This window comes from Magnolia sinica, chromosome 19 (assembly GCF_029962835.1).
Source record: "Magnolia sinica isolate HGM2019 chromosome 19, MsV1, whole genome shotgun sequence".
Taxonomy (NCBI): Eukaryota; Viridiplantae; Streptophyta; class Magnoliopsida; order Magnoliales; family Magnoliaceae; genus Magnolia; species Magnolia sinica.
The window spans coordinates 61,184,264-61,201,166 of record NC_080591.1 but is presented as its reverse complement, the minus strand read 5'-3'; the positions used below and the strand labels follow the sequence as shown (position 1 = coordinate 61,201,166).

The window sequence follows — 16,903 nt, the reverse complement described above, 5'->3', positions numbered from 1 at the left end:
TAGTGTCAGCCGATTTTACAAGTGGGCCTTGGTCAAAGAAGGCTAAAGGGAAACGGGTTCAACAAACAATTCTTTCTCAAAGTTTTTGGACTCAAGTGGTAAAGGCGCTAAAACCATCCGAGCCCTTAGTCACTGTGTTGCGATTGGTGGATGGGGATGAGAAGCCCGCAATGGACTACATATATGATGCGATGGAAAGGGCGAAAAATAAGATCATGGACTATTTTAACTATAGAGACCGTGATTACAGGCCAATTTTAGATATTATAGATAAAAGATGGGGAAGTCAAATGTCATCCCCATTGTATTCGGCTGCTTACATCCTTAACCCAGCCTGTTTATTCACTTCTGCTGATCTAACAGAAGCACTAACTATGCATATGGTTGGATTTATTCATGTCTTGGAAAGAATGATTCCAGATAGAGGAGAACAGGACAAGATCTCAACTTTGCTGGACTTCTACACAAAAAGTGAAGGGATATTCTTAAGGGATATCGTACTACGACATCGGACAATGACATTACCCAGTAAGTACTTCTATAAATGAATGTTAGTGTACTGTCAACTGTGTACTGAACTCTTACAAAAAGGTTTTCTACAAAGTGTCTCTAAGAGACTAAGACTCTAACCTATACTTAAACTGTTTTTCTCAGCTAACTGGTGGGTTGCCTATGGAGTGGACCCGAACAGGAAGGATCCAGCTCTAAAGAAGCTAGCTATGAAGATTCTTGGACTCACGTGTTCTGCCAGTGGTTGCGAGCGCAATTGGAGCATGTTCAAGGTGGTAAGTTTAGACTGTTTAGTAATTGTTTTGTTTTTTTGTAAACTTTAATTTTTTAGTGGCCTAAGGCTCTAAGCTAAATTAATTACCTAAATAGCTAATGCCAAATGCGCTTTCTTTCTTGCAGATTCATACCAAGAAAAGGAAACGCCTTGAGCAAAAAAAGCTCAACGACTTGATTTTCGTTCAATACAATAAAAAATTACGAGAACAATTACAAAATAGGAAAGAAAAGCCCAGTTTCTTTGACCCTATCTGCTTAGACGAGTTAGATGCAGATAACGAGTGGCTCGTAGAGACAGGACCCGGTATTTGCTGGAGAGGAGTTGAAATGGACACAAGTTGAAGATGCTGCATATGGATCGACACTTGGTGAAGGTAGTAGTACCACTCGAAGGCGAAGGACGGGGGGGAGCCGGGGGGTGAGTAGTAGCCGTCAACCTGTTGATGATATTGAGGAGATTGAAGAAGGAGAAGGTGATAATGATGATTAAGCTGAAGATAATCCACCATTGGATGTTGATGAAGTACTAGTACGTACAAATGATAAAGAAACGGAAGAAGAAGTATATGTGGAAGAAGGAGATGACTCGAATGATGATGATGGTGGTGGTGGTGGTGGTGGTGGACCTGGCGGTGATGTGCCACAATGGATGCTAGATCAATGTATATGATTAATGATTATTGATTAGATAAATAAAATAATAAATACATTTCTTAATTTTGTTTAATGCTTGTCTCATAAGTCATAAGTCTAAGTGTGTTGATGTTGATGTTGTTGATACTTGATAACTTGATATTGATAACTTGATATATTATGTATTGTATCATATACATGTAGTGTTGAATGTTGAATATGGATATTTGATATTTGATATTTGTTATTGTTAAATGTAAAATGTTAATTGTTAAGATTTAAGAAGTTAACTATATTGTAATTTGTAAATGTATCATTATCATAATTCATATGTATGTAATTGGTTGGTTTTATTTTTTTTTTTACTTAAATTAAATGTATTTCATGTCCCAATGACATATAATAATTTATTTTGATTTTTTTGAATTTTTTCTGATTTTTCTGATTTTTTTAAAATTTTTTGAAAAAATGCGAAAAAAATTAAAAAATATGCAACCGCATATGCGATTATGCGATCGCATATGCGCACACACATATGCAATCGCACAGGATCGCATATGCTATTTGACAACATTGCCTGAGATAGTACCTCCATTAGCCCATGGTTTAGGTCCCTATTAAAAGGAGACTTATTATGTAAATTCTTTTTTTTTTTTTCAATATTTTGATTCACAAATATGTAAACATGTGCCTTTTAGCATCTCCCGAAGTTTCACTGAAATATTTCACCTTTTTCTCCATGTTTCCCTCAATGATCGATACGTTTTTGGGTTTCAACAATATTATTAGTGATATCAATACACGTTTCCATATCCTCGGTGATACTACGAACACTAGCTCAAGGTAATAGCAGCAGCTTCTGCTTGTTTCTCCTCAAACAGTATTATACACAAATTTAAGGGAAGGTAGGCTATCCTTCCCAAGAATCTAAATGGCTCATAGTCAGAATGAAGCCCAACAAGGAATTCAAAGATCCTAGGTTGTTGGTCTACCTCCTTATTTTCTCAGATAAGAGCTAGAGTTTGACAATGGTCTAACTCCTCCCATTTCTTTCTCATGGCAATGAAATATTCCCCCACTGTCATATCTCCCCACCTCGTGGCCAAACAATCAAAGTTACTTTCCCTCATCTTATTACCTATTGGTACTAGTGCTACTAATAAATTCCCTCGAATGCATTAATTTCAAATTCTATCATTCCTCGTCTTGCCACTTATTCATCTCAACATCCACATTTCAGCATCCTATAACATGTTGTTCCTTGACTGGTCAACATTTTTCTTATAAAGCATGATTAATCTTATAGCTATCCTATAAAATCTCCCCTTCGGTTGGATTGGGATCAGCGATGACATAAAACTCCAAGGGAAAATATCTACTTCATTAACCCAGCTCTAATCTATGAGAAACATCCTTCTTAATCTCTTGATCTCGTGAATTATCAACAATTTTGGGGTACTTCCTGATCAGCAATCATAACTAATTCCCCATTTCCACTCCTGTTGTTACTAAAATTACATTCCATATACTTTATTTTAGTCTGATTGAGTTTAAAACCTTTAAATATGGAGCATCCCTCCATAGTTCTAGCTTTGTGTTTACCCCCTCATCTCATCAATCAAACTATGTCATTTGAAAATAACTTACACCATGGCATCTCTTCCTCCTTAGCCTATCCATAACCAATACAAAAAGATATGGGCTCAATGTTGAACCCTGGTGTAAGCCTACAATAACTGGAAACTCATTTGTCTCTCCACTTATAGTCCTCACATTTATTACTGTTCTCACATACAATATCGTCTTGAGACTCCTTGATGCAAGACCGATGCATGAAATCAAATCATAAGTGAGATCAATCAGCAAAATTAAATTAATTGATGAAAATCACAAAGCCTACTAACATCACCACAGATATCAAGATTCTAGGAGGAAAGCATGCATAGTTTAAGCCTAAATTGTCTAGTATCGTCCTACATGATTATTAAACATGTAAAACTAGGATCTGATGGATGTAGAGACATTCAAATAGCATAGAGTTAGGTCTATTATAAAGGGGAATGTCTAATACTACCTAGGGTTTACTAGATTTGGGTGTGGGTGAAGCTAGGGTTAGGGAAGTGTGGGTAAAAGGATGAAGTTATGGCTAAATTAGGGAATTTGATGAAAGGATTATAGGATTTAGGTATTATCAGATGGGAATTAGGGTTTTGGATGAAGGAAAATTAGGGATTTTATGGTATTTGAAGGATTTGGAGATCTTGGGTTTGGAAATTTAGGAAAATTGGGAGATTTGTGGTTTTAGGGTTAGGGTTAGGGTTTTGGAAAGGGATGATAGGGTTTGGAAGGAAGGATCAAATATGCAAAGGGGGAAAGAAGAGTGGGATGTACGGACTAGCCATAGGCCTCGTACATTTGGCCGTACGGTCACACGTGTGGGGCTCAGACAGGTAGGGTTTAACCCGCAGTAAAGGGGTTTGATGGAAACAGTGTTCGAAATATCGATACTATCGGCCGATATATCGGCCGATATTATCGGTACCGGGCCCTAGCGAGACGAAACTCCTCCGATAACCCCCGGAAGATACCGAAAATCCAAAATTTCAGATATCGGCCGATATTATCGTCGATATCGCACCTGGGAGAGCATCATTATCCGAAAAAAATGAAAAAAAAAAAAGAAAAGAAAAAAGAAAAACTTTTAACGGTAAATTTCGGTACCTGTAAAGAAGATCGCCTGATCGGAAGCTGTGTTTGATGGGCCATTTGAATCGAAGCCTCTGATTTGGAGCGATTTGGCCGCAAAATCCGCCGAAATCGTCGAAATAATCGGCATTTGGGAGAGATTTTAGGGTTCCAGACGCCGGAACCCTCTTTGCTTCGAAAAAAAAGGGCCCCAAGCCCTTATGCAGGAGAAGCGGACGGGCTAGTGCATCGCACGTCACCGACGTGTTGACGTCACCAAGTTATGTGGGTCCCATCATGAGGTATATATTATATCCAAACCGTTCGTCCATTTGGCGAGATCCTCGTAAGGCTTTATCCGAAAAATAAGACAGATCCAAATATCAAGTGGACCACACTGGAAAAAAGTTGTGGGATATTGAACGTCCACCATTGAAACCCCTTTGGGGTTGCAAAAGTTTTGGATCGTATGATATTTGTTTTTCCTATTCATCAAGGTCTTTGTGACCTCATGAATAGATTGGATGGAAAAAAAACGTTTTGGTGGACCCTACGAATGTTATAACGGTGAGAATCAGTCCTCACTGCAATTTGTGGTGTGGTCCAATTGAGGTTTGAATGTCACTCATTTTTGGATTCGTGATCTCAAATGATCTCTCCAAATGGATGAACGGTGTGGATATAATAAATACATTATTGGTGGGGCCATGTAACTCTGATCTCCTTTGAATTGTTTGTACAACGCGGACTACGGAAGCGGATTGCGTACTGAGTAACTCAGTACCCCTAGCGTACTGAGTAAACTGTGTGGGGTCCACTGTTATTTTTTTATTTTATCCACTCCACTAATCCATGTTAAAAGATAATTTTATGGCTTGATCCCAAAATGAAGCAAATTAAAATCTCAACTGGACCACACCACAGGAAATATTTTGATTGAACCTCTACCATTGAAAATTTTTTGGAGGCCAAAGAAGTTTTGGATCAATCTGATGTTTGTGGTTTCTCTTCATCCATGACTTTGTCATCTTATGAACAGGTTGGATGACAAATAAAAATTACTTTGGACCTAGGAAGGTTTCAACGGTGGAAATCATTATTGCACACTGTTTCCTGTGTAATGGTCCACTTGAGCTTTGGATTTACTTCAATTTTGGTATAAACCCCTAAAATTAGTAGTAAAAGTGGATGGACGGTGTGGATAAGCCACGTACATTCACAGTGGGTCCAACTGAGTTTACTCAGTATGATAAAAGCGCAGAGTGACTTAGTACGCAATCTGATTTCGTGGACGTTGGGCTTCGCATGAAGTTCATGCACTGAAAACTTAGGTAGGGTCCACCATGATGTTTGTGAGAAATCCACTCCGTACATCCGTTTTTTGAACACATTTTACGACAAAGGGCCAAAAATGAGCCGGATCCAAGACTAAAGTAGGCCGAAAACGTGAGGATTGAAGGTCCACAATTGAAATATTCGTGGGGCCACAGGTTTTGAATCAGTCTAATATTTGGGTATTCAATTCATCCCAGTAGTGATGACGTAATGAACGGTATGGATGGAATGTAAACATCACTGTCGACCCAGGAAGGTTTCAACGGTAGGAATTTCCCTACCCACCTTTTTCTTTATTGCGACCTACTTGAGTCTTGGATCCTACTCAATTCCAAGTCTTAAAATAATCTCACAAAACTGATGGATGGAGTAGATTTCTCACAAACATCACGGTGTGCCCCACTCCTGCGAAAGGATTTAGTAGGAAATCTGCGTCCCATCTTGGCACAACACATGCCCATACTTTGTATGGTACACCAGCCAATCCACACCCTCTATCCATTTTCATAAGTAATTTTAAGGCATGCGCCCAAAAAGAAGATAGATGAATGATCAAGTGTACCATACTACAAGAAAATGTGGTGGCAATGATGTCCACCATTGAAGCTTTTTAGGGCCCACCGTAATGTTTATTTGCCATCCAATCTATCCATGAGGTTTGACAAACCTGGATGGGAAAACATAAATATTAGCTTTATCCAAAAAAATTATAGGCCCAAAATAGTTCAATGGTAATCATTCAATGAACACTATTTTTTGTGTTTTGGTCCACCTCAGATTTAGATCTACCTTATTTTTCGGCCCATGCCCTAAAATGACATGTTAAAATGAATTCCAATTGATGTTTGGATGTGACTCATTTTCATACATATCTTTATACATTTATAAATGGTATGCATCATATTTAAATATATTTACCTTAGTTTAATCAGATAACACATAACTTAGTACCTTATACAAAGGAAATTTATTATGTGCACTTCTTTTTTGATATTTTATGATTTAAAAGTGTGCATTAAGGTCTTTTTAAATAATCCCCAAAGTTTCATAAAAAAATTCAACCATTTTGCTAATGTTTCCCCATGTTTCCCAAAAAGTGCGATAAACTATGCGATACAAACGATATATCCCGTGCGATAACCGATACGTATCTGTATCCCAAGGGTGCGATACATTGTGCGATACCGATATTTCGAACACTGGATGGAAAGGGGTTATAGGGAAGAAAGGAAGGTGTTTGGAAGGGTTTTAAATGGCTTGGGGTGAAGAAAAGTAGAGATTTCAACAAAATACCTCAAACGAAGAAGGAAGATTCAAAGGTGGATAACTGGAAGCCTCGCACTCCCATCACTGAAGATATACATTGCACCGATCTTCATTCCAAATCGCACAGAACAAGTCTTCACATCGCATGAAGAAAAAGAAACAAAGAAGTAGTGGGTTTTTTTTTTTTTTTTTTTGAGAAGTAGTGGTTTCATACAATGACTCATAAGTTTAATCCCTCAATAGTTAGTGTAACTCTACATGTCTCCTTTATTTTTGTAAATAGTAGTTTTGTACTTTTCCACCCTTTGTCTAGCATTTTCTTCAATCTTACAACTTTCTCATAGTTGAAGATGAAGGTAGGCGCTAGGACTGGAAGATTGGAAGAGGAGAAGAAGAAGAAGAAGAAAAAGGAGAGAGAGAGAGAGAGAGAGAGAGAGAGAGAGAGAGAGAGAGGAGAATAATGAAAAGAGAAAAGGAAAAGTTAGGGCGGCTGCCCTATTCTCATTCTATGCTTTTTTTAAAAAAAAAAAACTTATAACAAAATTACAAATAAGCCCCTAACATTCCTTTTATTAGAAAGATGCCCTTATAAACTATATCTCAACACTCCCCCTCAAGCTAGGCGTAAATGTCCATCATGCCAAGCTTGCTAAGAATATATGCTAACTTTGTCTTAACAACTCCCCTGGTGAGCATGTCAACAAGCGGGTTCTCAGTTGTTATAAAGGTAAGAGAAGTTCCTGAGAGATAACTTGCTCACAGTCACAGATGAAGTGCTCGTCAAGTTCAATGTGCTTGGTATGGTCATGTTGAACTAAATTTCGTGCAATGCTGATGGTTGCCTTGCTGTCACAAAACAACTTCATAGGAGAATTCGTTGTGATTTTCCAAATCTTGTAACAGAATTTTCCCCCAAAGTAACTCTCCTAAACCATGAGTGATGGTCCTAGAGACCATGAGCCATGACCCTGTACTCTGCTTATGTGCTAAACTTAGATACTACAGTCTATAGTATGTTTCTTACTTCTCCATATAACTACGGTTCGTCCCACAAGAGTACAATATCCTATAGTCGACCTTTGATTATCTACATCAATATAAGCTTCTTCGTGGAGATGACCATGATTCACAAATAAGCAGACATTTGTAGGAAATGTCTTTAATACCCCATGATTCTTTTAACAACCTCTAGGTGTGGAACTCATCGTGCTTGTATAAACAGACTCACCACACTCACTACATATGATATATCAAGTTGAGTGAGAGATAAAGTAATCAGCCAACCAATCTTTAATACATCTCTTAATCAGGTAAAAACTCCTCACTCTGACTCAACTTATGATTAACATTAATAGGAGAGTCCACGGGTAGAGAACCTAACTTGCCAATGTCCTTCAAAATATCTAAGGTGTACTTCCTCTATGAGATAAATATACCTTTCTTTGATCGAGCCATCTCTATACCCAAAAAATAATTCAAATTTTCTAGATCCTTAATCTCAAATTCTCACACCAAAAATTTCCTCAAGTCTTTGATTTCCTGGAAACCATTAACTGCGGTCATAATATCATCCACATAAACAATCAAAGTTGCCATCAACTCCCTCCGTTACTTTACAAAGGGAGTATGATCGGTGTGATTCTTAAGAATAACTAATTCTCTTCATTGCCTGACTAAACTTCTCAAACTAAGCCCTAGAAGATTCTTTGAGACTATAAATAGATTTTCTTAACTAGCTAACCATTCTTTTACTGTTGGGGAGCCTGAAACCAAGTGGATGAGCCATATACACTTCCTCCTTCAAATCTCCATGGAGAAATGCATTCTTCACATGTAACTAACATAGCGGCCAAGAAAAATTCGCTACAAGGGACAAAGAGACCTGCATGGAGTTCATCCTAGCTACAGGAGCAAATGTTTTCTTGTAGTCAACTCCATATATCTGAGTGTACCCCTTAGCAACAAGTCTAGCTTTATATCTTTAAATGGATTCATCTACCTTGTCCGTCAAGACCCATTTGTAAACATACTGGCTCATTTCCTTTCGGTAAGTCTACCAGTTTCCACATGTCATTTTTTGTCAATACCCTCATCTCTTATATCATAGCCTCACACCACTTTAGATCGGAGATCTTAAAGGCAAAGAAGCAAAAGAAACTGAAGACAAGAAAAAATAATAGGAAAGGGACAAGGTTACATATGAGACGAACTTAGATATAGGACGTGAAGTCACTACCAAATTACCCTCAAAAATATCCAATTGTCTTAATTCAAAAAACAAGTTCCCATGAATCAGAGGTTATGATTGTTCAACCAACTCGATCTTTTAAATGTAACTTCGCAACGGCGAGTTCCACAATTTAGCCAGTTCAATTTTGAGAAAATACATGTCACATGTACCATTTGAGTGCCTGCATATCAAACGCCATACTCTGGCAGAGTATTAAAACTCCCTTAACATATGCTCTGTTTCCAATTGCCCAGTTTATAGATCAACAGAAATACTTCCCTGCTCTGGCAGAGCGTGAAGGACCACACGCCGGCAGTCAGAAATTGCACACATGGTATAAAAATTATTCAACCTAAACCGTCCAAAGTATTGTAACCATTTTAGATGCATCATAAACCAAAATTTACTGTTATTTGATTAGCTAACTATTGGATTGCCTGAAATTTATTGGACGGTTAAAAATGAAAACATTCAATGCACTTAACTTAGTAAACAAGTTCCCACAAATCAGAAGCTAAGATTGCTCGATCAATTCGATCTTTAGAATGCAACAGTAGCTTCCACAATTTAGTCAGTTAATCCTGAGCAAATATTAAGCGCCCGCATATCAAGCATCATAGCAGCCAGAGTATCAAATAACTCCCCATAGATGGACCATTTTGCATCATCTCAACCGATTTGAAAAGCCGGTGCTCTGTTTTCTCGAAAATGAATTCTCAATCGCATACGCGAAAAAAAAGAAAAAAATAGAGAAATTTCGAAGAAATGAAGTCCATCAGATACAGAGAGAGAGAGAGAGAGAGAGAGAGAGAGAGAGAGAGGGAGTTGACGAGAAGAAGACCTTGATAGCTGCATTTTCTGAGGAGAGCGGCGACGATGTGGCGAGTGGAGTCGTCGCACTCGACGAGCAAGACCCTCAGGCATCGCCGAGGAAGGAAGCGCTCCCATCGGATCATCTTCTCCCCTCCTTCCTCACCCGTCCCGCCGCTCGACTCGCCCCGATTCCTCGCCGAGGCGCTGTCGCCCCCTCTTATCCTGCGCTCCATCCGCGTACGGGAGACGGACACGGGGTTCGATGCGCCTTCATTCCCATCCTCCCATATCGTGCGCTCCATCGTACGAGCTCACAACGGAGAGAGAGAGAGAGAGAGAGAGAGAAGAGAGAGACGGACAGAGAGAGAGAGATTTTTGGGAGGTGTGACGAAGGGTGGTGATGCCACGAGTGCCAGATGTGTGGCCACCGACTATTGAGAAATATCTTCCATGCGATAGTATCTGCCACGTCATCACGGAGAGATCAAAAGCCTCGCTGCGACGGCACGGCGGCTCGCCTACCTGGCTTTCTCTCGCCCACTCCCTCATAGATATTTTCTTCCCCAGACATGTTCACGTGCAACGTTCTGTGACCACTTAACATCCAACGCTTCCTTTTCCTCACACGTATCCCTTTCCTTAGAAATCTGAACCGTCTACAGGGTGGATTCTACCGTAAAAGTCATGTTGAACTAAAACTAGGATTATCTTCTTATCAGAATGCCTAACAGCGTTGAAATCAATGGATAGCCTCTGGTCCATCTCATATACCGATGTGGCGCAACCAGTCACTGAATTGGTCAGTGTATTACGTCATATGAGTTTACTACTGTGGAAAGCCACTGGAATGGCTCTGATGTTCTACACGAGTGGCACGTGTGGGTAAACTGTTGTATGTGAAAGTTCACTTAGAACCGCGCTAACGTACGTCGCGGTAGGTATCTAGTGGGATTATATTGGCAAACTGAAAGCGATGTGGGTGGAACCTTCGTTAGATCCACACCGTCCATCATGTAGACTGCCTCCTATTAACCATCGAACTATAGATTATTAAAATAAAAACTCAGGTAAGCCACAACATAAGGAACAGCTGATATCGAACGCCCACCGTTAGGTTTCTATAGGGCCCACGGTACTGTTTATATGCCATCCGATCCATTCATCTGATGTGCCTAATCAGCGTGAAACAATTATCTAAAAATCACAGTATCGTAAAACTTAAATGGGGGCATGTTGGGTGAACTTTTTCCGGAGGCCCACCTGATTGTTGAATCAGCCTGATTTTTGGAAGAAAGGTTAGAAAATGGGTGGTGTACCTGTTGGACGGCATGGATTTCACGAAAGTTAGGTTGTTTCGCTTGAGAAAGTATTTCCTCTCTTTTTCCTTTTTTTTAATCTTTGGACGGGAAATGGTACATCGCTTGCGGGACTTTAATCAGGTCAGCAGCTAATCCTGATGTACACGTGTCACAAATCCAGCCAATTTTGAACCGTCCAAATTGCAGGGCCAGCAGTGGATGGATCTTCTGCAGAAAATCACGCTAACGGTAAGATCCAAACAGTCTGATTTCACCTGTTAAACTCGAATGTGGGAACTTTGAACCGTGAGTTTGATGAGAGTGGATTAGGTGAGACCCCGGCCTCACCAAGAGGGTGCGGCCCTTACCGTGGGGTCCACCTTGATGTATGTATTATGTATCTACGCCGTCCATCCGTTTTCCCAGGTCATTTTAGGGAATATACCGTAAAAACAGTGGTGATTGACCGTCCTACCATTTAAAATTTCTTAGGGCGTAACTTAACGTTTACGTAGTGTTTATTTACCATCCATACTGTTGATAAGGTCACATAAGCATAAATAAAAGGTAAAAAATAAATATCAGCTTGATCCAAAACTTTTGTGGCCATTAATGGTCGTTCACCACTATTTCTTATGGTATGGTCCACCTGATAATTGAATCTATTTCATTTTTTGAAGAAAGCCCTAAAATGATCTGGAAAAACGGATGAATGGCGTGGATACATAATACATACATCAAGGTGGGCCCCACTGTAAGGGCTGCACCGTATTGGGTGAGGCCGGGGTCTCGACTAATCCGCTCTTGTGTTTGATGATCATTAATTGTGCGGTTCAGATTATCCAATCACTTGGATTTAAGGACCTTTGATCCATCCACATAGAGACCCTTGATTTAGACAATGTAGATTAGCATGCATGCGTACCAAAAATGCAGTTGGAGTTGTCTAAGGGCCTGTTTGGCCGGGTAGATCCCATGGTATTAGGAGGGATGGGATCAATTTTAAGGTAATGATGGTGGCGTAAGTGGATTGTCTTAAAGATCCATAGGATTGCTTATATCCCGGGGACAAGTTCATTGGGTCTGTTTGGCACGCGGTATATATCCCAGGATTTTACCTTCCAATCCATCCAACCAAGTGATAGGATCAATTTTAACGTAATGATGGTGATGTCAGTGGATTGTCTTAAGATCCATGGGATTGCTCATATCCCGGGACAAGTTCACTGGATCTGTTTGGCTCATCACCTGTATCCCAAGATATTGCCGATCCCATCCCTCCTAATACCGTAGGATCTGCCTGGCCAAACAGGCCCTAAGGGACATGGATTTGCTGCAAAAGGATTTCCTAAAAAGTTCCTGCGCAAGGATTCTAGGTAGGCCCATCATGATGTTTGTGAGAAATCAAACTTGCACATCCATTTTTTGACGTCATTTCAAGACATGTTACCAAAAGTGAGGAAAACTCAAGTGGGCCATAGGTGATAAAACAGTGGGGAAAAGAATGCCTATCGTTGAAACCTTCGTAGGCTCCATCTTGATGTTTATATGCCATCTAAACCATTTATAAGATTATTTTCACCCAGATAAAGTGAAGAAATCAAAAAATTAGACTGTTACAAAACTTTTATGGACATATAAATGTTTCAAAGGTGGTCACTAAATCTCTACTGTTTCCTCTTGTGTAGCTCACTTGAGTTTTGAATCCTCCTCATTTTAATATAACAACATAAAATGATCTTAAAAAACGGATAGAAGGGTTGGATTTCTCACAAACATCTACGTGGCCCAACACAGAACCTTGTGCAGGAACTTTGGAAATCCGCGTCCTCGTTGAAGCTAGCGAGTGTGGTCCAGCTGGCATGATTTACCATTTGGCGTTTTCTTTTTTAATGAAAAGAAAGGATAGGGATTCAAACGTCAAGGGTATCCAACTAGCCTCACCTTTACACATTATTATATTATTGTGGTCACGACATAAACGTATGGACCGAAAGTTTCATTGGCAGTAATGACTTATAAATGGTTCCTACAATGTAGCCATTTGATTTGTGTCTTGAAACATTTTAAATATCCACTAATGTATAAAGAAATGGCTACCCCATTACCGGATATATGGATGAGTCGGTCCATTGTGTAAAAAAAGATGGATTGTATCAGCTTATATATAGCCGGTATCCGTACCATTGCAGAGTTGATACATCACAGCCCATTTTGAAAATTTTTATTTTCAATTTTATTTAGTTCTTCCACTTCTTTCTTCAATTCAACTAATAAAGAAGCTTAGAAATTAATTTTAAACGAGATCAAATCATCAAAATACAAATTTTTAGGTGAATGCAAGTAGAAGAGCTATTTTGTGAAATATTTGAAGACTGCGTAGATAATTATTTTCTTTTCATTTTTCATATTTTTAGTGTGTTTATATCTAACATGCCTTAATCCACCAAATTATGCTTCATTTATGTTTAATAAGAGCTTAGTTAATCGATTTTCAAAGGTAAAGTTGATACTACTTCACTAATAACATTCTTATCAAAGAACAGCCTATTATATCATTAAATACATGTAAAAATAAAAAATACTTTGAACCCTTATATATACTTTTTTGGGCTTTTTCTATATGGCCGCTTGCCTTTTGGGCTGTGGACTTGAAAACTTCTCACTTTTAAACCATTTCTAAGAACCCCTCATAATTTTCACCATTAGAGATTAAACCACTTGCTGTTAGTTTACTATACAAATAGATTTGTGTATTTTTGTATTAATGGAACTATTTATGGAACATGAAATAGTGGGGATTAAAATGCGCAATATCCAAAGTGCAAAGTGGGACTTATATTGGCCCCAAGATTCTTCAATGGTGGACGGACGTTAAATTCCCACTGTTTCCTATCACTTGGCCCACTAGAGCTTGGTATTGGCCATCGACTTTTAGGTCATGGCATAAAATTAGCTCAACAAGTGTTTTAACAGGGAGCTTTTAATCCCCACTATTTCATGTTTATGTGACTGATGTAGAGTGGGTCGCGGACAGTTTCATGCACTAAAATGAGGTGGCATAACAGATGGACAGAGTGGATTGGTCACAAACATCATTGTGGGCCCCACTATGGTCGATCAACCTCTAGACTTAATCTGTCATGTGGCCCACTGGAGCTTGGTATCGCCCTCATGTTTAGGCACAATCCATAAAATGAGCCGAAAAACGGATAGATGGAGTGGATTCGTAAAAGAAATTATCTTGTGGCTTGACTAATATTTTTGCGATGGGTGTTTAATTTTTAATTTTTATGTTTATTTGGCCCACTTGATCTTTAGATCGGCCTCATTTCTGGATCCATGCCCTAAAATGAAATAGCAAAATAGATGGATGGATTGTATTTGTTACATACATCAAGGTGGCCCCACCTAGATTGAGGACCCTCCTCCTATGGACTTAAATGTCCATCAAACCTCTTACTTGCCATCGATGGACACTGATTGTGGCGGCCACCTAAATCTGGCTGGTTTTTTTTTTTTATCACCTTGATGTTTGTGAAAAATTCACCCTGTTCATTTGTATTTCCAACTTATTTTGAGGCATGCACCCAAAAATGAGGTAGATTTGGAGCTCAAAGTGGTCACTCAATGTGCACAAGAAATTTGGGCCCCACGGAACTTTGCCACCTCAAAACAACACCGAGGTTGGTTCTCTCTTGTACGTTGATATCTGAGTCTGTCTGAATCATGATATTAGCGTAAATGAGCACCAAACCAAGTACAACACTGATACATCAATTTTGTCCGTCTGTTGGGTGGCCTAAAAAAAACATTTAAGGTAGAAAAATATCAAGTGCACGTGCTCATCAGCCAAATTCGTAGCTAGATACATATGATTGGTGTGATTTTGACAATCTAGATCTATCACTGCCACATAATCAGTGGATGTTAGTTCAAAAGAGATGTCCATGCAATTAGGAACGTTCACGCATACCACGCCTTATCTTCATTCATGTGGACCCCACGTATTCACGTGCCTTTGCAATCTAACGGCAAATAGTTTAAAAGCAAGAGGTTTTCTGTCTATATCCAAAAAGGTGGGTTGCCAATATGGAAAACTCCTTATCTTTACAACTTTATAGCAACTTTAAATTGTTTAATTTTAAAAAATAAAATAAAAATACAAACAAACCAACAAAGATTGTCATAGGATTGTATCATATCCATCCAATACTATTATGTAATGACTTAGGTACCTAAGAAGGCTAGATCATGGTATAAGAATAGATGAATGCTGCATTTATGCAATGATTGGACAATGAAATCAATATTATCCACGTTGGAGTTAACAACAAAAATCCATATACCAAATGTTATTCTCCCAAATTCCATCTATAACTTGCAACTAAAGAAGAGATGATTAACTGATTCATCACGCCACTTGCAAAGAATACAAATCGGGTCAATTTGGATATCCAACATTATAAGCATGTTTGTTATTCCTTTTTTGAAAATTTTATTTAAAAAAAAAAAAAAAACCCTACCTACTTATTATAGATTTGACATTCCTATACTTTTTTAAGGTTTTCAATGGGCTACCTACTTAAGTAATAATTAAGTATTTTTTATTGTTTGGTGTCTTCAATCTATGCAGAAAATAGGGGATTGATTGATCGATCAGCTTGGTCGATCAATCGAGTGAGTCCTGGATTTTACAGTTTAGTCTCTAGACAATTTTGAATGGTCTCGATTGATCGAACTATCAAGTTAATCGATCTATAGAATTTAGAAAATACTTGTAAACTATCTAGACACTTTTGAGCACTGAACATGTGAGGTTGTTAGTTCGATCGATGATTGCCTGATCAATGTCGACGAATTGATGCTTAGATTGACGATAAGCGCAATTTTTGCGTAATTGCACAATTAATTTCCTATTCCAAATGTTTTACTATAAAGATGGGTGTAATATAAGATTAGGGTAACAAGGAAATAGCTTAAATATTTCTAAAAGGGTTTTGAAGGAAGGTTATGATTTTTTAAAGGGTTTTTCATCCGTAAGTTATTCTATCTCTTATAATTCATTATTCATTATAGATTTTGTTGTTGCTTTGTGTCGTAGTTTTTTTTCACAATGAATTTTTACATAAAAAATTGTGTATTCCTATACATGTTTATTGTGTTTATCTTTCACTTATTTAATTCAAATTTAAGATTTGCTTCATTCTCCCCTAACAATTATCATTAGAGTGCAATTCCATTAAAAGGTTGAAGTTACTCATGCCAGCAAAGGTGCATGGGCAAGAGTAGGCCCTATTGTGATATTTATGTGAATGCCACCCTAATGTTCACATCTGTCACCCCATGTTAGGCCAAGGCCCAAAAATTAGACCTATTCGTGATTCAGGCATACTACACAATTAAAAGCAGTGTATAAGGCAATCCTCACACTCTAAATGGTTTCCCTTTATGTGACCCACCTGAATCATGGATGGGCCTAATTTATGTGCTTTAAATATAAAATTTGGTGCGACATATAATTGTTGAAATGGATTTCTTATAATCATCATGGTGGGCCCTATAAAATCAAGGGTGGATGTCTCTCTCCCAAATGTTTTCTTTGATGTGGCCCACCTGAATCATGGGTTAGCCGGATTTTATGGCCTTGAGACTAATGTGGGATTAAGCATTTAATGGTTAGAGTGGATCTCACATACACATTATAATTGACAAAAAAAACAGAAGAAAAAAATAATAAATCAAGGATGGCGTGCCCTCTCGCATTTATTTAAAAAACGAAGCTTTAGAGAGAATTTTAAGGGCACCTACTCTTGGTTTTTTACAGGTCCACTTGTGATGTGTATGTGAGATTCCC

At 38.5% G+C, this 16,903-nt stretch overlaps 1 protein-coding gene across 4 annotated transcripts in view; it reads right to left on the bottom strand.

Moving 5' to 3' along the window:
* The window catches only part of LOC131234483 (two-component response regulator-like APRR3), a 50,694-nt gene extending 40,588 nt beyond the window's left edge, over positions 1-10,106 (bottom strand). For 2 of the 4 annotated variants that reach the window (XR_009165723.1, XM_058231396.1), the window contains exon 1: positions 9,777-10,104. Coding sequence is in view for 3 of the 4 variants with exons in the window: in XM_058231396.1 (XP_058087379.1) it covers positions 9,777-10,050 (274 nt within the window). In the remaining variant the exon portion in view is untranslated. Of the gene's footprint in view, positions 1-9,776 lie in introns of all 4 variants that reach the window. The other 2 variants (XM_058231397.1, XM_058231399.1) reach the window with 2 other exon arrangements.
* Positions 10,107-16,903: the final 6,797 nt, after the last annotated feature.